The sequence below is a fragment of the Chiloscyllium plagiosum genome, unplaced genomic scaffold (assembly GCF_037043375.1).
Source record: "Chiloscyllium plagiosum isolate Xiang-an unplaced genomic scaffold, Cpla_swu_hap1 HiC_scaffold_32, whole genome shotgun sequence".
NCBI lineage: Eukaryota > Metazoa > Chordata > Chondrichthyes > Orectolobiformes > Hemiscylliidae > Chiloscyllium > Chiloscyllium plagiosum.
The window spans coordinates 22,018,057-22,042,002 of record NW_028270170.1 but is presented as its reverse complement, the minus strand read 5'-3'; the positions used below and the strand labels follow the sequence as shown (position 1 = coordinate 22,042,002).

At 39.3% G+C, this 23,946-nt stretch overlaps 1 protein-coding gene across 3 annotated transcripts in view; it reads left to right on the top strand.

The window, feature by feature from the left end:
- Nucleotides 1-23,946, top strand: part of mpp2b (MAGUK p55 scaffold protein 2b) — a 539,799-nt gene that overhangs the window by 228,595 nt on the left and 287,258 nt on the right. For all 3 annotated transcript variants that reach the window (XM_087977856.1, XM_043675077.2, XM_043675076.2), the window contains one exon: nucleotides 781-897. In XM_087977856.1, coding sequence (XP_087833982.1) covers nucleotides 867-897 — 31 coding nt within the window. In that variant the 5' untranslated portion in view covers nucleotides 781-866. The remainder of the gene's footprint in view (nucleotides 1-780; nucleotides 898-23,946) is intronic.

Here is a 23,946-nt window from a genome sequence, read left to right as displayed (position 1 = left end):
CCACCCTACTCTGTTGGCAGACATGGCCCAGAATGTGTGCCCATAATGAAGGATGCCAATTCCATGGCAAATTGTGAAACAGGGTTATATTCATGATGAGTATGAGTACTGTGCTATTAAGGCTACAACAGTGTGGCTTCACTGTTGTCCACCTTACAACCACCAAGGCTTACCAAAGGTCAGAGAAAAGTATACATTGCATCAGCTGAGAAGACATCTATATTTCTTCAGGAAAGGAAAACAATGCTGCTTCCGTCACCCCCTCAAACCCTCCACTATGGGGATTCGTAAGTTCTTAACTCTACTGATGACAGCTGTCATTGGGTGAAAGTTCCATTGAGACCTTTATAACAGCATACTTGGTGGGCAATCACATGTAGCTCTTAAGTTCCCACTTGACATTCAATTCTCTTTCTCAGCTGATCCCTAGAATTCCATTACCAGAGAATCAGACCATGAAAAATTGGCATAAAGTACATGTTCTGTAATTTAGTAAAATGCTTACTGAGACATTACTTGGATCTTGATTTTGAAATTAGAAGGACAGTTGATGAAAATAAAGTAGCCAAGGAATGGGACTGAGTAGACTGCTCTCTGGGGCGGGGGGGGGGGGGGCGGCTGGCATTTGATGGACTGAATGACCTCTTTCTTGGATATCATGGTTTGGGAATTCCAAATACCTCTCCTGGCTTATGGAATTCTATACTTGGAGCTCAGAGATTGTTGCTGCTTGGTTGTTGCTACTCGTCATTACTTACACATTGTCCCTTTTCTTTACAGCTGTTAAATTGCATGAAGAATAAAAGTAACCTGTAGAAGTTTACCATTCCACTGAGAGTCTTGGTGTTTGGAGAACGGGTATCAAAATGCCTGTGGCTTCAGCTCACTCAGATACAGGTGAGTTGCACAAAAATATTGTGTTGGTTTAGTTATCTCAGGAAAACTTTGGTGGATTAGCTTAATGCTTGGAGATAGTTAACTGTCATGCTTGGTCATCTGTTAGAAAAGATTTCAAATAGATTATTCCAACTCTTGCTACTTTCCTTCCTAGCTTCTTTTTGTTGTGTATACTCTTGTGAAGTGCCATTGGGTTAATAAATTAGAGATGTGTGTTATCTTTGCAAACAGTTAAATTTGTTGCTGTTGAACTGGCCTGATATTTGTTGATGCAGAATGGGGATATTAAGCTAGTTCATGGTGTATTGATGATAATGTCCAAGGTTAAAAATAAGTCCTTTGCTATTTAAATACAAGAGATGCTTCCATCTGTTAATAATTTGATGTGTGTACCAAATTTTTTATACTGCAAAGATCAATCAAACATAAGTTAAGCTTTTTAACTTGAAAGCCTTTCTACATCTGTATTACTATTTCAGAAAGCCACACTTGAGTTGTTTGAAGTTTTCATCCAATCATTCTAGTGACTTAAAGTAAATTATAAAGCTTGGTTTTACTGGCTGCAATGTCTATTTTGCAAACACCATGAATATTGAGTGTTGGATTTGAGAGTTAGTGAGTTGCTTGTGAAGAGAAGCCAGTTCCGTTACCTTTGTTCTTCTGACACAATTCTGGTCTTGAGTTAAATCATCTAAATTCCAGTTGTCTCTCTTAATATCAATTGTTTTTATAAATGTATATGCAGGCCTGAGAGTTTACACCAATGCCAATACAGTGGTACTGTATTTCATTCTTAAAGCTTGTTGATTTTCAAATAATTATTCCCTCATTCCTTTATTTGTTCAAAGACTTCTTGGTCCTTCTTACTAAACACAAATGAATGCTTCTTTAATGTTTAAAAGACTAAATTAAACACAAATTACAGCTAGCAAGCCTCATCTTGCTCAGTAATCTCAGCTGTATTATAGGCTGTAATTAGAGTGGCTGCGTGTTGTTTCCTCTAATGCAATAAAGCAAAAGTCACAATGCTGCTTCAGAGTTCAGGCCTGATCTGGTTTCAGAGTGCAGCAGCAGAAAGTCAATGTATGCCATCTGGGCTTGGAATCATCAAGTTTTGTTTTAGCAGTACTTGAAATCTATTTGAGCATAGCTTCTTGACATGTTTTGAGAAAGTGGCAAATCTCACCTTTGCTGTCATACATACGTAAAACAATTTTGTATAATCTTTAAAATGTGTTATGTTGCAGGACTCGAATCCTTTCAATTGTTTCTGCAACACGATGGCATCTTTTTGAAATTTTAGACTGATTTCATCTAACAAAGTATCTTACATTGAGTCGATAGCTGCAAACACAATTGCTCTGTTAATTAGTTCTCCATGCCCATTTCTGATCTGTTTTCTCCCTTGTCTTGCACTGGTAGGACTCCAGTATGTCAATTAACTGGTCAGTCTTTGTGTGTGCATGGGCAGTGGAGAGCAGCTATGTGTTCCTCAATAGTTGTCAGGGAAGAAGGTTTTGTAACTTAATTTATTGTTAATATCATCCAAAGTCTATATGTTCACTCTCCAGTAAACTTTGCTTTGAGATCAACTACTACACACATGCACTCCAACACTCAGGGGATGTAGAGGTCCATTATAATGTTGAGAGCAGCTAATATGGTACAGACAAGGGATTGGACTTGGGGCCTCTTCTTTGTCTAACACAGTACAATTACATTGACTTACTGAGCCACTTGGGAGTTCATCTGTCTTTTTCAGTTTGTGTGCTCAGGACAGGGACTAATGCATACTAAAGCTGGGTCATTGTCTATGCTGCTTTGGCAGCTGAATCCCCATCTTATATTACATAGAACAAAGATTCACAGTTCCAGGTTAATTTTCAAAATAAGATTGATAGATTCTTTAGTCAGGATTTTGAGGGTTATTTAGGCGGGGTGAAGATGGTTAAGGCAGGTGGGTACATTTGAGATCTACAAATCAGCCTGATTCTATGATAGAACAAGCTTGCAAGGTTGAATGGCCAACTTCAGTGTACCATTTATGTTGTAAACCAATGTCAAAGATGATGTTGGTGAGCCTCTGGTAAAGCTGTTGCTGTTAAAATTCTAACAGTCAGCCAACATTTGACTTAGTCAAAATATATACCAACTTACTTTTACACTCCAATATTACAGTCTACATGCAGAGAAGTTGAATGGTCAATTGATTCCATATTTTATTCTTGTTGTTGCATTTTCTTGGAAAATAAATTTTCTCTGAATTCTAGGCTTGAAAGAGTGAAGAACGCTGAGCTGCTCCCAGTTTTCCCTTGTAGTGTAGAATTAGATGCAGCATGTTCGTTATGAGTAAACATGGCTTCAAGGTTCGGGGCTGGTGCATTAGTTGAAACCAAGCTGATTTTTCTCATTCTCACAAAGTGCTTTTTCAAGGATGGTCAATATAAGATTGTTAAGCTCTCATGATGTGCACAGACCTGGAGCTGCTGAGGTGCAAGTATGAAGCAAAAAGCAAAGTGTGGTCTTCATCTGCTTCCGTTTCATAAACTTGTTCTATGTGTTTTCTGCTGGGATAAAAAATACAATGTAACATTTGTTTTAACAAGTTATTTGGAGTGAAGGTTTAAGAAAAAATGTGGATAAGTGTGAGGTATTGCATTTTGGCAATACAAACAAGGACAGGACTTATACAATTAATGGTTGGGCCCTGAGTAGTGTCGTAGAACAGAAAGACCTGGGGCTCAGGTATGTAATTCTTTGAAATTTGCGTCACATGTAGACAAGGTGGTTAAGAACGTGTTTATCACACTTGCCTTCATTGCTCAGACCTTTCCTTTAGAAGTTGAGATGTCATCTTAAGGTTGTATAAGATGTTGGTCAGGCCTCTTCTGGAGTACTGTGTGCAGTTCTGGTCACCCTGTTATAGGAAAGACATGATGAAATTGGAGGGGATTCAGATAAGATGGAAGGTTTTGAGATATAAAAGTTGAGTAGAAAGGCTGGGACTTTTTCACTGCAGGGTAGGAGGTTGAGGAGTGATCTTTTTGAGATTTATAAAATCATAAGGGGCATAGATAAGGTAAATGACATGAATCCTTTCCTTAGGGTGGGGTAGTTCAAAACTTGGGGGTATATTTTTAAGGTGAGAGGAAAAAGATGCTAAAAAGACCTGAGGGGTAACCTTTTTACACAAAAGTAGTTCGTGTGTAGAATGAACTGCCAGAGAAAGTGGTGGATGTAGATACATTTACTTTTAAATACATTTGGATAAGTTCATGAATAGGAAATAGGATATAGGCCAAGTGCAGGCAAGTGGGACTGATTTAGTTTGGGAACATTGTCAGCATGGACTAGTTGGAATGAAGGGTCTGTTTCCATACTGTATGACTATATGACTCTGTAACTGAGGTTTTTTTTATGTGAAGAATTTGATTAAAGAAGAACCAAATTACTCCGGTTTTTCTGGTGTTTTATTTCCTCATTCTTCAAAGCAGTTGCACTATTTTAGGATCAAAGTGAACAATGGGCTTGTTTGATAATGTATTTTCATTTTAAGTGTGATTTTACATTGAAGGTTATAAGGTTTAGCTAAGCAGCTAGACCCTGAATTGAGCCTATCTCTTGATTATGCAACTGAATGCTCTTATCTCTTTTTCTTTTCCCCATTAGGTTGCATTAGTGACAGCTCTGTACACTGTATGGAGCTGAACGTGCTGTAGGGTCCTTTGCAAATCTTGGTCTGGAATAACCCAACAATTTGGGAATAAAGACGCTAGGACACGATAATCAATCATTCTCTCTGTTTACGTTAGTCTGTATGTGAAATCCAGGAGATCTGTGTAAAATTAATGTAATAGCTCAGCCCATCAAGACATTAGTAAAACCCTGACAGGTATTTAAGTGCCAAAAGCAGTGGAAATAAATCTGGTATTTGGTACTTACTGAATCATGGGGAATCATAAATTTGGAACTTACTGAAATGAACTTGGGGATTGTATGATATGAATGACTTTAATCTACCTTATTTCTTTGAATAGGAGTAACACATAAAAAGCTCACTATTACTACAATATGATTATTTCTGTTTGAGGATGTATCAAAAGACGATGCTATTACTGTGCTGAAAAGATGAGGTGTTGTTACGGTTTCTTCATTTGTATTATGTATGTTTTTTAAAAAAGTAGCTACCAGAGATATTTTTCTCCATAATGTTTGCGTCCTTTTAAATGTCTTTCTTTTCTCACAACTAATGCCAACACAAAAGACTTTGCAATTCATTAATCTAATTTACTATTTATGAACTCTTGTACACTATTGATTGCCAGATTTGCCTACACAGTGAGTGATTGTTCTTTTAAAAAGGAATTAATTGAATGTGAAGCAATTTGCAATGTGTTGGGATGAGATATGGACAAATCTAAGCTTTTTTCTCCCTCTTCAGCAAAGTTTTTGGAGGCATAGTTTCCTCTGTGCAGAAACATAAAGCTCCTTTGTACAACAGATGAGAAATAGCCTTGTAACAAATTACAAGAGGTGAACTGAATGAGTGGTGGAATCTTGAAAATTTGATGGAGATTTGTAGATGGAATAAAAATTGACAAGGTGGTTTTACCATTTTAAAAAAATTCAAATTGTGGAACTACAAAAGCTGAAAGCCCCAGCAAGATAGTGGAGAAGAGGGAAGGGATTTCTTCATCCATGTCTTAGCTTGGAACCAGGACAAACTATACTTAGAACTATGTATAAAAGACAAGAAAAGAAAATATTCTAAAGATGTGCCAAATTAGTAAGTTATATTGAGTTTACGTACCTATTCTGGAGGAATGTGTGCATGGCAAAATATAGAGTATAAATCAAAACAAAGCATATGTCCAAAATATTAATTCAGTGGGAATTAAATCAGTCCCAAATCATGCACCAAGCATTTTTTAGTCTATTCATATGTTAGAAACACAATCACAGTTCTTTTGTTGGCACTCTGACTTTAAAGATCCAAATCTCATTTGCATTTTGTGGGAGATGTGGTCCGGTCATCTTAAAACTCCAAATTGGAAGTTTGTAGATAAAATTTGGAAAGGTATTCATAGCATAAAACTCATTTAACTATATGTCTGCAATATTGCTGAGTCACTATAGTCTAGTTCTGAGAACATCTTTCTTGGATTTGATGTGGGGTGCTGGTATAGGACTGGACAAAGTCAAAAATCACACAACACCAGGTTATGGTCCAAAAGGTTTATTTGAGTATTGTGTTTGGTTCTGCTCACTGAAGTATCAGAGAGTTTTCCAAACATTGCATGAAATAGCCACACGACTGAGCTATAGATGATGGGGTGAATTCTGAGTGAAGACTTAGATGCTTCAATATTAAACAGTGAAGGATGAGAGGAGACCTTAAAAGAAAGAAAGTGCATTAGTAAGTCTCCTTTTATGGCCTTAGAATGTCTGCCAGTGAGATAACAGTTCCTTCACCGTTACACATTCAAAATCCAGGAACTCCCTGAGAGCAATATGGATGTACCCACACAGCAGGTCAAGAAGGATGCCACCACCACCTTCTCTGGGCCGTTATGTACGGGCAATAAATGCTGGCCTGGCCAGTGACGCCCACATCCATAATCTGTAAAAAGGCCACATAATATCACCAAATAATATAAGGAGCTGTCAGGAAGATAAATTGTTCATCCTAAGCAGTTTGTGTAACCACTTTGCAGGACATTGATACAAACTGGTAAAAGACATGTGCAGAACATATGTTAGGACAAAATTTTTCACACAAAGTTATTGATTGCTTGTGTAGATAGCAGCAACAAAAAGGTTTTGCAGTCATACATGAAATATATAAATGCTTCAACAGACTTGGAAAGCTGAGCTGGATGATCTTTCCTGATCTTACTTCTCTTTGAATTCAATCTTAGTCCATTCTGAAATACATTCCTGCCAAATTTGAATGATTTTGCTATAGGCGTTATTCTGTTTGCATTAACAATGGTTCTATAGCATCAACAGGCAAGTTACAAAAAACTTATTGATCAGCATACTAAAAATCATTTGCTGACAACACTAAGTTTCTTCAGAAAGGAAAGGGGATAGTTACAAGAATGACTGAATGTTGGCCATGTGTCATTTTGTTGACCCCTCGCCCACCCCCCCCCCCCAAAAGAAAAATTATCCTCAAACAGAAGAACAAAATTGAATCTGTTAATGCATTTAATCTCATTGTGAAATGTGCTGTTGCTGAAAGAATTATTTTCAAATTTAAGTGACACATTACTCCATAAAGAAATACATTGGCAGCTGTATTACTGAAATTTCCTGTCCATCTGCATACCACAGAATGGCAGATGAACTTTGCGTATGATAGAAAGAGAAACCGCCAGCTCAATGATTTGTGAACAACTGCCAATGTCGTCAGTTAATGTCACTCAATAGAATTGTATAACTCAGAAGGTAGCCATTTGGCATTCCTGCCTGTGCCAACCTGTTTCAAAAAGTGAAAAGCATGAGGTTGATGTAATGAAATCCTCTTGTATATATTAAATTGTGATCTTGCAAGTTATATATTTAGAGTGTTTCTTACATTGAGTTATCTCGAAGTAAAAGCTATGTACGGATATCTTGGGAGGATTTCTTGTGTACGATTTAATTACTGAAGTTTAAATTCTGTTGTGTGCATCTTTTGATCATATTTACTCATAATGAACAAGTAGAAAAACAAGATGGCTTCCAATCAATAGACAATCCAAATTCTAATTGGCATTGCATACACTAGTACCCTCAGTGTAATAAGTATAAACGATATTACCAGTTACAGAATGAAAAACTCTTTTATCTCTTCACCTTTGGATTTTTTGTTTAATGAGAGAGGCATGGATACCGCAAATATAAACAATTTGCTATTCTGAATATAAATCTCACAAGCCTCAGCCGAGTTCAGATATGTGACTCTAGAATAATTCATCTTATAAAAAAGAGCGAAACGGTTATTGGATTTGGCCTGACATTTTCTGATTAAAGGGAAAATGTAGAGAAAATGTAGAGAAATATAATCACATGCTGTGTGTTCTACAAGTGCTACCAGGCTAGGAGGACTATGGAAAGCCACACAAGCAAAGTCAAGTGTGTTTATAGAGTTATAGAATTATAGAGTCATAGAGATGTACAGCACGGAAACAGACCCTTCGCTCCACTCATCCATGCCAACCAGATATCCCAATTTAATCTAGTCCCATTTGCCAGCACCCGGCCCATATCCCTCTAAACCCTTCCTACTCTTGGAGTGATGTAGGATGGCTTTATAATACTTTCCAGACAGAGTATGCAGCACAATCCCAGCATGCTGCATGCATGTTCAAAATGCAGGCGCAGTCTTCCATGCAGAAGATGGGAACATGTTTAATAACTATAAATAAACTTGGAGAAAGGGAGGTCTGCAGATGCTGGAGATCAAAGTCAAAAAGCATGCCGTTGGAAAAGCACAGCAGGTCAGGCAGCATCTGAAGCCCGTCATCAGGAATGTGCAATAAACGTGTCAGCAGAATTGATTGTAAGCTGTGGCTGTATGCAAATTTACTTGGCTATGGACAGAGAGCAGCTGTGAAAGCATGTTTTCAGATTGAAGTAAAGTGTTAAGTTGCATACAAGTATTCAATATTGGAATTACTGCTCTTTGATGAATATTAATAACTTGGACTTGAATATATCGGACATAATCTCAAAATGACGGTAGTGAAGAACTTGGAGATGCAGTAAACAGTGAGAAATATAGTTGCAGACTTCAGAAAGCCATAGGCTGGGAAATTGGTTTGCCTGAATATGGCAGATCCAATTTATCATAGAAATATGAAGTGATAACATTTTTACAGGAACAGTGAAGTGTATAACAATATAAATATAATTACAGGGTATGGAGTGGAACGTCTATCTCAACAGAATAGCAATCCAAGATTACTAATCCAGAGACATGAGTTTAAATAGCAAATGGAAGAATTCCAATGCTGTGAATTAAATAGAGCAAAAAACTAAACTTGGTAAAGAACATCACTATGATGACAGGATTTTTTTACAAAACATATCTTGTTCATTAATATCCTTTTAGTGAAGTAAATTTGATGTTCTTAGGCTGTCTATCTCTATGTAACTCTAGGGTCGCAATAACGTGGCACTTGACTTCATGAAGGTGGCTCACCAATACTTTCTCAAAGGGTCAGTTAGAAATTAGAAAGGAAAGTTGGCCTTGCTGATAGAGTGTACATCTTGTGAACAATTAATAAAAAAGAGTTAAACTGGTAATGTTATGGACCAGACCAGATGCTTAATATATTTGAAGGAGGTACTATGACCCTAAAATGTTCTTATTTTAAAGGTATATAAGAAGTGCCGTATGTACTGAGACCGGTCAAACTACTCGATGTTAAGCAAAACATAATTCATTTAAACACTATAGTTAAAATAATTAGAATAGCATAATTCTTGGAAAACTTAACTGAGTAATAGATACAATATCTATTACTAATGAACTGTTCCCACAAACATATCCCTTGACAAAAAGGCAAATTCAGACACAGATTCTCACATGCAGTTCTCCAATCCAGGAGGAAAAACATCAGGAGAAAATTCAGAGAAAGTAGCAGCTGAGAGACGTTCATTGAAACTTCCAACGCTTTTGAGATGTCTAAGGCTTCTGCTTCAAACTAAACTTAAAAACTAAAAATATACAGCTGACCACACCAGGCTGTTTCCATTGTTCCAACTGAACAAAAAAAAAACAAGGCTTCACTAATTTTTTGAAACAACTCGACACCTCTGCCTGTCTTAAAAAAAAAACAGGACAAAATAACCTCTTAAAATGACAGCATTGCCTCAGTATCATTCTAAAGGATCCAGAGGAACAGAAAGGCCTGTGAAGATATGTGTATGCTTTTTTTGAAGATGGCATAAGTTATGGCTGTTTAAAAAGACATAGGATCCTCTCCTTTCTAGAGGCAGACTGTAAAAGAAAGGAAATTATGCGTAAACATTATGAATTACTGTTAATACCCCAGCTGGAGTGTAGTGCCCATTTTGGAACATCATAATTTAAGATGTCAAGGCTTCACAAAGGGTGCATTGAGATTTCCTGCAATTGTGCCAGGAACATGAGCCTTCAGTTACATGGAGAGACTAGCGGAACTGGTGATATTTTCTTTGGATCAAAGAAGGTTAACAGGAGATTTGATATAGTTGTTTAGAATCACAAAGAATTTTGATAAAGCAGGTGAGGGAGATTGTCTCCAAAAGCAGAAGGGCACCCAAGAATCAGATTTAAGACAATTGACAAATGAAGCCAAGCATATGAATTTTTTTTAATACAGTGAGCTATGCTGATATGCAAAGGCAGAAAATCATTCAGTCATTTTTCAGAAAGGAACTGAATGAATAGTTGAAGGTGGAAAAACGAAATTGCAATCTGAGGCAAAAGTTGAAGGGTGGGACTAATTGTGTATGTCTTTCAAAGAGTTAGCGCAGAAATGGGTGATATTGCAACCCCCTGTGGTTATTCCATCGATGATTCTAAGCACCACATTGGTCCAATGTGTATTTGTTTAGTAAATTATATGTCTTAGATTTTAAATTTAAAAAGTTGAAATATTTTCCATCTGCTGCCAGCAAAGAATTTTATTATTAGCATTCTGATTTAATTCATGGTGGAACAAATTATTGGGTTTCCTCCGGGTGCTCTAGTTTCCTCCCACAGTCCAAAGATGTGCAGGTCAGATGAATTGGTCATTCTAAATTGCCCATAGTGTTCGGTGCATTAGTCAGAGGGAAATGGGTCTGGGTGGGTTACTCTCTGGAGGGTCAGTGTGGACCTGTTGGGCCGAAGGGCCTGTTTCGACTGTAGGGAATCTAATCTAATCTAATTAAATGCTAGAATCTGTACTGGGATGGGGGAGAGGAGGACATGATAACAAGCTAAAAGAAAGGAAGGAAATGGTTCACAATGTAAAGATGTTGAAGTCAGTATTAAGCCCACCAACACCCACGCTTCCCCTCGCCGATCTTCACTTCAGCTCTGATGAAGTGTCTGGATTAGTGGTGCTGGAAGAGCTTAGCAGTTCAGGCAGCATCCAAAGAGCAGCGAAATCGACATTTTGGGCAAAAGCCCTTCATCAGGAATAAAGGCAGTGAGCCTGAAGCGTGGAGAGATAAGCTAGAGGAGGGTGGGGGTGGGGAGAAAGTAGCATAGAGTACAATGGGTGAATGGGGGAGGGGATGAAGGTGATAGGTCAGGGAGGAGAGGGTGGAGTGGATAGGTGGAAAAGGAGATAGGCAGGTAGGACAAGTCCGGACAAGTCATGGGTTCAGTGCTGAGCTGGAAGTTTGGAACTAGGGTGAGGTGGGGGAAGGGGAAATGAGGAAACTGTTGAAGTCCATATTGATGCCCTGGGGTTGAAGTGTTCCGAGGCGGAAGATGAGGCGTTCTTCCTCCAGGCGTCTGGTGGTGAGGAAGCGGCGGTGAAGGAGGCCCAGGACCTCCATGTCCTCGGCAGAGTGGGAGGGGGAGTTGAAATGTTGGGCCACGGGGCGGTGTGGTTGGTTGGTGCGGGTGTCCTGGAGATGTTCCCTAAAGCACTCTGCTGGGAGGCGCCCAGTCTCCCCAATGTAGAGGAGACCGCATCGGGAGCAACGGATACAATAAATGATATTAGTGGATGTGCAAGTAAAACTTTGATGGATGTGGAAGGCTCCTTTAGGGCCTTGGATGGAGGTGAGGGAGGAGGTGTGGGCGCAGGTTTTACAGTTCCTGCGGTGGCAGGGGAAAGTGCCAGGATGGGAGGGTGGGTTGTAGGGGGGCGTGGACCTGATCAGGTAGTCACGGAGGGAACGGTCTTTGCGGAAGTCGGAAAGGGGTGGGGAGGGAAATATAGACCTGGTGGTGGGGTCTTTTTGGAGGTGGCGGAAGTGTCGGTGGATGATTTGGTTTATGCGAAGGTTGGTAGGGTGGAAGGTGAGCACCAGGGGCATTCTGTCCTTGTTACGGTTGGAGGGGTGGGGTCTGAGGGCGGAGGTGCGGGATGTGGACGAGATGCGTTGGAGGGCATCTTTAACCACGTGGGAAGGGAAATTGGGGTCTCTAAAGAAGGAGGCCATCTGGTGTGTTCTGTGGTGGAACTGGTCCTCCTGGGAGCAGATACGGCGGAGGCGGAGGAATTGGGAATACGGGATGGCATTTTTGCAAGAGGTGGGCATCAATGTGGACTTCAACAGTTTCCTCATTTTCCCTTCCCCCACCTCACCCTAGTTCCAAACTTCCAGCTCAGCACTGTCCCCATGACTTGTCCGGACTTGTCCTACCTGCCTATCTCCTTTTCCACCTATCCACTCCACCCTCTCCTCCCTGACCTATCACCTTCATCCCCTCCCCCACTCACCCATTGTACTCTATGCTACTTTCTCCCCACCCCCACCCTCCTCTAGCTTATCTCTCCACGCTTCAGGCTCGCTGCCTTTATTCCTGATGAAGGGCTTTTGCCCGAAACATCGATTTCGTTGCTCCTCGGATGCTGCCTGAACTGCTGTGCTCTTCCAGCACCACTAATCCAGAATTTGGTTTCCAGCATCTGCAGTCATTGTTTTTAACCCTCTGATGAAGTGTCGTCTGGACTTGCAACGTTAGCTCGCTCTCCTTGAATACTGCCTGACTAACTGTGATCTCCACCATTTGTTAATTCATAGTGGATCTAATTTGTTTAATTATTCAGGATGTTTAGTTTGAGATTATGGTTGGCATAGACAGGTTGGATTGAAGATTCGGTTTCTGTGCTGCATGACTATGACTCTATCAGATCACCTTCAGAGTGATAGAGCACTGCAACATCAAGTACAACAAGCCAGACAGGACGTAATGGGACAGCTGGTTCCAATAGGTTGGAGTTGGGTGAAGTCATCATTCACTGACTGTAAATTTGTTGTTGCTGAAAAGGCAAGGGATCCCTGTTTGGTTCCAGAAACAAATACAATTTTTTGCTTTCTCTTTATTTGCTTTTTTTGCAACTTTTTTTCATAACATTTACTGTTAACAACTGTTTGAAAACTTTACAACATGTGATGCTCCCTCAATGACAAGATGGTATACCATAATGAGTCTTAGGGAAAGATTTGTCACACTAAAGTCAGGTAGCCTCTGTAGCTTCATTCTTGCAACTGCAACTACAATAACAGTCGATCAGACAGGTGACAATATAAAATGCCTGTATATTTGCGAATGTGATAATCTATTTCCAATGAAGTGTCACCCATGCCACCTCTGTGCCCTTCAAAGCTTTTCAATTTCATTTCCTTCCCATTACATCTACTGTGTACAGTTATTTATAGCTGGAAGCTTTTGACCTGCTGCACAACTGGGCTTTAAATATGGCACAGGTGGCTTGAAACTTGGATGGTCTTAGCAGTGGGCACCTGCCTTGTTGGTCTGTACCAGAGTGACACAATAAAGGTGTGAGTAATGAGGTGTGCAGCAGAGAATGGTGTGAGAGAACTCGCTAGGCCTCACAGAGAGAAACCTTCCATAAAGCTTCCCGAATTGCACTTACTTGGTTTTTCAGAGAATACAGAGTTCTTGTATTTGGCCATAATCTGTTGATCAAGTTGGATAAAAAAAACTTGAGGACTGTTCTGCAGAAGGTTAAGTACATTTAGCAGTACAAATTGTACATGGTTTGTGAAAGGAATGAACTTGATAGGGAACATTGTGTTCCTTCTGCCACCAATTTGGAACATCATATTGACATTGTACAGGATGTTGGTGAGACCTCTTCTGGAGTATATTGTGCAGTTTTGGTTTCCCTGTCATAGAAAGGATATTTTTAAACATAGATGGTTCAGAAAAGATTTACCAGGATGTTGCCAGGAATCTAGGGTTTGAGATATAAAAATAGACTGGGACGTTTTTTCATTGGAGTGTAGGAAGTGGAGGGTGACCTTATTGAGGTTTATAAACTCACCAGGGGAGTTGATAAGGTGAATGACAAGGGTCTTTTCTTTAGGTTAAGGGAGTTCAAAACTGAGGATCAGAATTTTACAGTGAGAGGAGAAAGATTTAAAAATGGGAAAAGGACATGAAGGGCAACTTTTTTACACAGAGAGTGGTTCATTTGTGGCATGAACTTCCAAAGGAAGTGGTGGATGTGGATACAATTACAATGTTTAAAATACATTTAGATAAGTTCATGAGTAGTTAAGATTTGGAGTGATATGGGCCAAGTGCAGGCAGTTGGGGCTACTTTCGTTTGGGAAGGTGCTCAGCATGGACTGATTAGATCGAAGGGTCTGTTTCCATGCTGTATGACTCTATCACTTTGTGGCTTTTCCCCACCAAATTCCAGGGACTCTGCATGCAACAAACTCAATGAAATATCACAGGATTTGCTAGTTTTAATGCATAAGCTAATTTCTATGAAGGGATGCTTTTCCTTGTATTTGGCCATAATCTGTTGATCACTCACCAGTATGGACTTGTAGATGATTTCCAATTATGTGGTGACAATAAGTTGGCCCTGTGCCATTTCCTGGATATTTGAAATTAAACAAGGTTATGCTGCTTTACAGTCTATTTTCAATAGTTTAGTTGAATACTCAGCTCATAAGTGCTGCCTTCAATGGCCTACTCTAACTTTATGTTGTGATAAATCCCACTTTCTTCCACTCTGGTGACTGCGATGTTATCTTATATGTCTCCAATTCATAGTGGACAGATTTCCCTCTATAATAGGTTCAGTATCCAGGTTATGCACCTTTGTTCCTTCGTTATGCATCAAAATGTTTTCCTAATTTGATTTTACAAATTGTCACTGGGCTTTCAGACATTCTAATGTGTGATTAAACCTTTTTCCAATATGTGAAACAGTGTTGATGAAACTATTTGCAATGTCTGTAAGAGATGGTGTTAGGCGCTAGAATAACTTAGGTTGAAACAGTATTTTGTCAGAATTGGTGAGTACCAGTTTAGTACTTTGTGTTAGTTGTAAATGATAGGCAGCATCATCTGACGATAAGCGAGATTGTGTCCTGAATGCATTATGTTCAACACAGGGAACAAACTCGTTTAAAGATTTGAGGTTGGGGCTGAACTTACAACTTTGACTGTAGCACACTTGGATATCAGACTTAGGATCTGGCATCCCTGCTTTATTGACATTTCCCATTAAAAATATTGTGCACTCAACGCAGTGTGCTTCGATAATTCTCGTGATTCAGGTGCAAGTTCCTGTGAAACTATGCACTGATCCAGTTCATTGGGCCTCCACTGGGTATCCTTTACTTCACAATCTGTAAAGAATAGAAATCCTCCTTTGCCAGTTTTGTTGAGAGTGCAACATGGATTTTCTTCTCTGCTATCCTATATTGCCCATTCATCATTAGCAAATAAACAACTACACTCTTTTGGGAAAAGATTAAAACAAAATCTCACTGCAATTCATGGAAGACCTCTCAGGATAAGCACCAATCAGCTATTGGACTTACCAGAAAGCTGATTGCCCTTGAATGTTTGATAATGAGTTAAAATGTGATGCAAATCTCAAGGATTCAGCTCTAGCATACTTCTCTTAGAATAACACAAACAGATGTTAAAAAAACCCTTGATTCAAACATAGAAACAGGAACAATTACTCTCTTATATTCTGTGTGCTGATTTGCATATTGATTCTTCATCACTGCACACATCAATAATACCAACATACAACAAAATAAATTGGAACTGACATGGGTTATAATAAATAATGAATATATAATAAACATTAGAGTCGGGCGTGAATTCAGAGGGAGCTTTGTGGTTAGGAATTACGGAGACACTGGTTTTCCTTAATCTTAGCATCAGGAACTGATTAGATACTTGATTTATGTTTTCCTGTGTGGAACCAAGCAGGTCAAAAGGGTGGCTGACCTTTCGATGGGTGGACCTTGAGCATAGACTGCATCCACAAATTGGAGAGGCCAGCAGGACTGGAGAAGCTGAGAGTTGAGAATGAGTATCAAGGGACATCCAAACCATTTTGAGCAGTGTAGCTGGGGCAGTTGATGGAGATGTGTTATCAGGGCGTTGGTGAACTGAAACCATTTACCTCCTGAATCCAGTAACCTTTGCCTCACTTCAGCATCCAGCATTTCAGAGGCCCTTGAAGCTCGGCCTTTCAGGATGATTTAAAATGGTGCTTGCATAAGGAGTATGAAGCCTCAATATTATACCTGAATTACAACTCTCTGCCCAGAAGTGTGTTGGTTCCCCCTTCCTGACTGCACCTCCCCTTTTTAAAATTGTGGGTACGTTGGTGTTAGGATTAGGATTTAACATTTTAACTTCTCCCAAACTAAGAAGGACCATATGTTAAGTGGTCAGTAGATAATAAGCAAGTTCTGGATTGAGATCCCACTATGTGAATAACAGAAACCTGGAAAAGGATAAGAATGATATAGTGAGCAGCACAACAAACCATGAAGTATCTGAGCTCTTTGTCACTTCTTATCAAAGCATGGTACCTCCTCAAATGGCTGTTCCACTGCTTAAAGATGTAGGATATCTACAACTGTTGGTGTGGATTCCATTGTGTTTGGCACCAGGTATTGGATAGACAGGAGTCTGTTTTCATATCTAACCATGGGGCCCCTGTCCAGCACCTGTCACTGTAGTCACCAGCAGAGGTGCCAGAGTTCCCTTAATAGATATTCAGTGGGCATCAGTCCTCACTGAGAGTGAATAATTTACACAGAGCAGCTTACATTGTGCTGTGCAGTTTGATATAGATGTCCAAGTGCAGTGCTGCATTCATATTAATCACCGATTGTTCAACACAGCTCAACTGTGCATTGATCGTTCCTGGCACTATTCCCAGGATCAGGGCTTTCTTGCCCAGAGTAACAAATTGGGATTAATATTGTCTACTGACATTATTTGGTGATGTAGTGCTCAGGCTATTTCCTCCCAGTACATTTGTTTGTAGAAACAAAGCAAGCATAAGAAAATAGGAAAAGGAGTAGGCCATTCGACTCTTTTGAGGCAACTCTTACCTTCAATACCATTGTGTTGATCATCCAACTCAACACCTTGTCCCTACTTTAACCCTGTACCGTTTGATCCATTTAGCCTTAAAAACTATATCTAACTCCTTCTTAAAAAGTATTCATGTTTCAGTCTCAACCACTTAACAGAGAATTCTCTCTTAGGTATGGGTTTAACGTGAGAGGGGAAAGATTGAAAAGGGACCTGAGAGGCAACATTTTCAAACAGAGGGTGGTGTGTGTAAGGAATGAGCTGCCAGAGGAGGTGGTGGAGGAGGCTGGTACAATTACAACATTTAAAGGGCATTGGGTGGGTATATGAATAGAGGAATATGGGCCAAATGCTGACAAATGGGACTAGATTAATTTAGGATATCTGGTTGGCAAGGATGAGTTGGACCGAAGGGTCAGTTTCCACTCTGTACAACTTTATGAATCTAAGAGTCTTTGAGAAGAAATTTCTTCTGATCTTGGTCTTGAATGACCTGCCCTTTATCCTTAGTCTCTGACACCTGGTTCTGGAAATCTTTCCTGTGTTTATCTTCTCTGATCTGCTTACAATGTTATAGGTTGTTATGAGATACCCCTTATTCTGCTAAACGCCAATGAATATAGTACTAACTGATCCTGTCCCTTTTTATATGTCCATCCCACTATCCTAGGAATTAATCTGGTAAACCCTTATTGCACTCCCCCCACAGCCAGAATATTCTTCTCCAGGTAACGAGATGAAAAGTGTACACAATACTACGGGGTGATCTTACCAAAGCCCTGTACAATTGCAGCAAGACTCACAAGCTGTCACAATGAAGGCCAATATTCCATTTGCTTTCATCACCGCCTGCTGCACTGGTATGCTTATCTTCAGTGACTGGTGTACGAAGATCTCCCCCTTTCCCAATGTATTGCCATTCAAATAGTGATCTGCCTTCTTGCTCTTTCTATCAAATGGATAATTTCACATTTATCCATGTTATATTGCATGTGTCATGCATTTGCTCACTCACCCAACCAGTCCAAATCACACTGAAGCAACTCTGCATCGTTCTCACAGTTTCATATCTACTCCCACCCATCTCCGTTCTGCACCCCCCCCCCCCAACCAGCTTCATGTAATTTGCAGACTAGGAGGTATTACATTTAGTTTCCTCATATGAATCATTAACCTATACTGTGAATAGCTAGTGTCATGAAGATGTGGGTGTACTGTACCTTTAAGAAAGTTAAAAGCTAGTGGAACTACCTGACAGCATCAATTGTTCTGGAGAAAAGTAACATTTGGTCGAATAACTCAATTGCCTAAAGACAAAAACAGATTTGAATTAGGGCCAATCAGTTTAAATAAACCCCCCCCCCCCAAAAAACAAACTCCAATCCAGTTTGAATTGAGTATATTGACAATCTTAAAAGCCAATGACACAATCTGATGCTTTGGGGGTATAAGACCGGGGAAAATTGAACAGTTGGGAGGAGAACCGCCAAGCCACCAGCATAGAAAGAAAAAATAGCTCTCTTACAGGTAGCTTTATCGATCAGTAGCCTATGAAGCAGAATTCCTAAGAAGAAAAGAAGACAGGAATACAGAGAATAACCAGAAGCTGCCTGGTTTTGAGATAAGAAGTTTTCTTTTGTAAATCTTAATCAGGATTTTTATTGCATCAGTGTTGGAGAGGGGAAAATAAAAGATAGATTAGAGGAAGGAGTTGTAAATAGTTGTTAGTTAATCATTCTCCGATATACATTAAGAAATAAAGTTGTTAATTTTTGCTTTCAATAGTTCTTGGCCTTTCGAAATTTCACAGATTACTACATGGGATAAATCTGTTCTGTGTTGCTGGTTTAAATTAAGCAGGAGGGTTTACCCTGTGTTGTGATAGTTTGGGGGCTCATCGTCAGGATTTGAACTGGTTTAGACAGATTTGAATAGATTTGGGGGTACAAAAATTCCCAGCAGATTTAAACACTTGCAGGTTAGTGTCCTAAATCTTTATCTAAAACGTAGGTGAGGCAATTTGTTTAATTTCAGTGATTTGTGGTTGATTAAATTAAAAGTGAGAGAAATGGCTCTTCAAATTGTTAAAGAACTTCTGGGATTTGCCAAGAAGGTTTAGAAGGAAAGAAAAAGGCCATACTTTTAGAATTGGCAAAGAAGTTAGATTTGGGTTTAATCATGGACAAAAGTTAAACTGAAATTATAAAGGAATTACTCAAACACTTAGATGTATGAGAGAAACAGACAAGTGCAGTAGAGGTAGAAAAACATGAATTACAATTGAGGAAACAGAAGTTAGAAGATAAACAAAGAGAGAGGGACGAGAGAGAGAAGGAGGGAGAAAGAGAAAGAGAGAGAGAGAAAAAAATGAGAGAGAAGGAAGCTTCTTGGCTGAGCAAAGAGAGCGTGAAGAAAGGGAGAGAGAAAGAGAGAGAGAAGAAAGGGAGAAAGAAACTCGAGAAGTTGCGACTTAGTCAGCAAAGTCAAGTTAACAGGATGGAGATTACAAGAGAAGGTAGGGATATGTAGAAATATATCACATTTTGATGAGAAAGATGTTGAAGCCTTCTTTATTTCATTTGAAAAATTGGTGAGGCAGATGGAGTGGTCTGAGGATTTATGGGTAATGCTAGTTCAGACTAAACTGGTAGGCAGAGCAAGTGAAGTATTTGCTGCGCTATCAGATGAGGGCTTAAGAGATCATGAAGAGGTTAAACAAGCTATCTTAAGTTCTTATGAATTGGTACCAAAAGCATTTGGATAGCAGTTCAGAAACACAAAAAAAAGGTCAGAATTATGTTGAGTTTGAAAGAATTAAACACAGTCATTTTGATCGATGGGTCCATGCTTTGAAAACAGATAGGACCTTTGAGGCTCTAAGAGAGATTATTCTGCTGCAGGAGTTTAAAAACTCATTTCCAGAGATGATAAGAATTCACTTGGAGGAACAGAAAGTTCAGGAAGTGAGAAGGGCAGCAGATTTAGCAGATGAATACATTTTGGTAGAAAGACAAGCTTCCAGCCAGAATTTCGTCCTGTGAGGAATAGAAGTTGGGAGAAGGGGAGATCCTACACTACGAAACTAAGAGTAGAGAGCACTGATAAAAAATTACCATAAGATAAAAAAGAATACCAAGAGTGTGGAAAGGAGGTGAAAGGCCTCAGGTGTTTCCACAGTGGTAAAGTGGGACCCGTAAAGTCACAGTGCTGGTCGTTGAAGAAAGGTGCTGTGGGAAAAGACTTAATGTGTAGTTACTGGCATGTACCTTTACCAGAGTCGGCGAAAGAGATTTCTGCATTTGTGACACCAGATGGGCTATATCAGTTTAAAGTGATGCTCTTTGGAGTGAAGAATGCACCCGCCACATTCCAAAGACTCATGAACAGAGTTGTGGCTGGGTTACCAAACTGTGCGGTCTATTTGGACAACATAGTGATCTTTAGTAAGCCCTGGAAAGATCACATGATACAGTTGGCAGAGCTCTTTGAACCACTCCAAGAAACAAAACTGGTGATAAACTTAAATAAAACTGAATTTGCGAAAGCAGAGTTGACGTTTTTGGAACATAACATCAGTTATGGAAGGTTGACCCCACGGAATGCAAAGGCGAAGGCTATCGAGGAATTACCATGACCAACCTTGAAGAAAGAGGTGCTTCGATTCTTAGGACTCAGCAGATTCTATCAAACATTTGTTCCAAACTTCAGCAGTGTAGTGGCACTGTTAATCAATTTGCTGGAGAATTTGAAATCAATATTAACCACCAAACCAGTTTTAGCCAAACCAAACCTTTCAAAACCTTTTAAAGTCACCATGATGCTCGTGACATTGAAGTTGGAACTGTACCCCTGCAGGAAGGTGAGGATGGGATTGACCTACCAGTTGGTTGCTTTTTGAAAAGATCAACATCCACCTGAGGAAATACTCCCTGATTGAAAACAAACTGTTGAGTTTGGTCCTGGCCTTACAACATTTTAATGTGTATGTCACAAATAATGTGTCAGAGACGGTTGTGTACACGGATCACAATCTGCTTATGTTCTTAGAACGCTTTAAAGACAAGAATATGAGACTATTTCGTTGGAGTCTTATGTTACAGACTTTTAATTTAAAAATTGTACATGTTTTGGCTCGCAAGAATGTAATCACAGATGCGTTATCACGGATTTAACTGATAAAGTTTAGATGAAATTTGTATTTATTTAATTTGATATATATACAGGTAAATGGGAAGACATTAAGGTGAACTTATATTAAAGTTATCTGTATGTTATGGTAATATGTTAAAAAAGAAGAAAGGATGAAGCCACCTTTTCATTATGATGGTTCATTTTTTCTTAAGGGGTGAGGTGTTTTGACGATGTGAGTATACTGTACCTTTTAAGAAAGTTAATGCAACATTTGGTCGAACAACTCAATTAGCTGGTTGCCTGGAGACAAAAACAGATTCGAATTAGGCTAATCAGTTTAAATTATACACCCCAAAAAATCAAACTCCAGTCTAGTTTGAATTTTGCATATTGACAATCTTAAAAGCCAATGACACAATTTGTTGCTTTGGAGGAAAATTGAACAGTTGGGAGGAGAACCACCAAGCCACCAGCATGTGAAGACTGCCCAAAAAAAGCTCTCGTAAAGGTACCTTTATCGACCAGTAACCAGTGAAGCATAATTCCTAAGGAGAAGAAGAAAAGAAGACAGGAATACAGAGAAGAACCGAAAGCTGCCTGGTTTTGAGATAAGAAGTTTTGTTTTATAAATCTTAATCAGGATTTTTATTGGACCAGTATTGTAGAGGGGAAAGTAAAAGTTAGGTTAGAGGAAGGTGTTGTAAATAGTTGTTAGTTAATTATTCTCTGTTATACATTAAAATATAAAGTTGTTAATCTTTACTTTAAATAGTCCTTGGCCTCTCAAATTTTCACAGATTACTGCATGGGATAAATCTGTTCTCTATTGCTGGTTTAAATTAAGCAGGAAGGTTTACCCTGTGTCCTAACACTAGGCATCAAACAGTGACCTCTGCGGTACTCACCTCGTCACTGCCTGTGATTAAAAAGACCTGTTTATTCCTGTCCTTTGTTTTTTGTCTGTCAACCAATTCTCTGTCCTTGTCAGTACACCACCCCTTTTCACACGTGCTTTAACTGTACATGTTAGTCTCTCCTGTGGGACCTTATTGTAGTCTTTCTGGATGCCTAAGTAGGCCATGTCCACTAACTCCCCCTTATCAATTCTACCAGTTCCTTCTTCAGTAAATTTGTCAAACGCGATCTGTCTGATCCTGTTGGATGAAAACCTTCAAAATGCACTGAAGGCTACAGGAGCATTTCCAACCTCCATGCAGTTAAGTCCTTATTGTGGTGGGAAGGATCAGAAACCAAATGTCTCTAGACCCCAGAGGTTATTGCTGCATACAAGGTTTCTCAGCCAGTGACATTTCATGACCGTGATTGGTGGAAAATATGAGCACAAATACATTGCAATTGTTTATGTATTGTATTCACGTGGATGTATGCAACCAATGAGATTGCCTGTCATCTCTGATGATTCTTATAATCTCATGACCCGCTACATCTTTCTTCAATTTGGAATTGTTTGGATACTGCTTCAAATGCTTCTTGTGGAAGAAATTGTTTTGGATTAGCGGCTGTCATCGTGATTTCAGTTATTTCAATAGGTTTCTCCCCAGTGGATGTGCATACTCAGTCGTACCTAGCTTGGATTGTTTATGAATGAAGGGGAAGAGGTAAAGATACACTTAGCCATTATTGCTTATCATCAGGTTAGCTAGATCACCATAACACAAGCTTCATAATCAGCAATGTCCTCAGGGTTTCCTCACACTCTCTTGGTCTGTTCTCGTCACATATCTCTTGCCCTGTCTTACTCTCTTTCCAACCCTCCTTCTCTCTCCCTATTCTCTATGTCACCATACCTATTTGAAGCATTAGAGGGACAATTTCTAGAGTAACCTGCCAACTGGAGTTTCTTCCTTCTGACAATCAGCCATGATACAATGGACATTATTTGTCACGAAATTCTCACTGTGCTGCAAAGTCAGGTGTATCATTGAAAGCTTCAATAATATCTGATATCGCACTCATTTAAAAACACAACTAACCTAACCACATAATTCATGAGCCAACTGAAGAGTGGTCGAGATATTACATTTTATACAATAATTTAATAAAACTAGCTATAATTGTGACCATTCCACTTTATTCCTTTTGCGAATTAGAATTCCACATCTATTTTTAAGTGCAACTTTTTAAATGAATCCTAATAACAGCCTAATGACTTAGATGAAGAACACCTCCCTCTTAGAATGAAATACACAAAATATCAGTAAATCATTATTTGGGAATTATTCCACTGCCAGTACATAATTTCCAAACAACAATCAAAGTCATTCAGTGTTTCTCTCCATTATTAACCTTGACACCTCAGTAGTGCACAAGAATAATCCTTCTTAACATCTATTAAAGCTGCTTTTGATCAAGAATTGTGCTGTTATCTAAAGGATTATTTTGTTTATGGAAATTGCCTATTTTTCTCACAGTGGGAAGGAGCAGCTAGCAGAGTCAATTTGCTGCTTTGTGTTAGCGGTAGATGTAAGTTCAATCCCATCTAACCTGAATATTTGATTTTCTGTCATGCCATTATGAAAGAACCTGAAGGAAAACCAGTCATTACTCTGCAGGAGAGAATGCAAATAATTGGAATGCGAGTTGACCCCAAGCCACCATTTTTGGCTGTTCTGTCTCTTATGAATTGGCTGAAGATCAGAAATATTTGGCCAAGAGACCAAGCTGTGGGTATTTTTGAATGAGTTTGGAGAGAGAATAAAAGGAATTTCATAACCTGAAGAAAATGTTTCGATTATTCTCCTGTTTCTTGCATTCAGGACACACCAAATCCAGGCAACAGATCACCTCGGTAATTTGCCAGTTCCCTGGTTTTTCTACCTTGATCCATTTTTAATTTTGCAGACGGTGGAACTCACATCAACTGACAC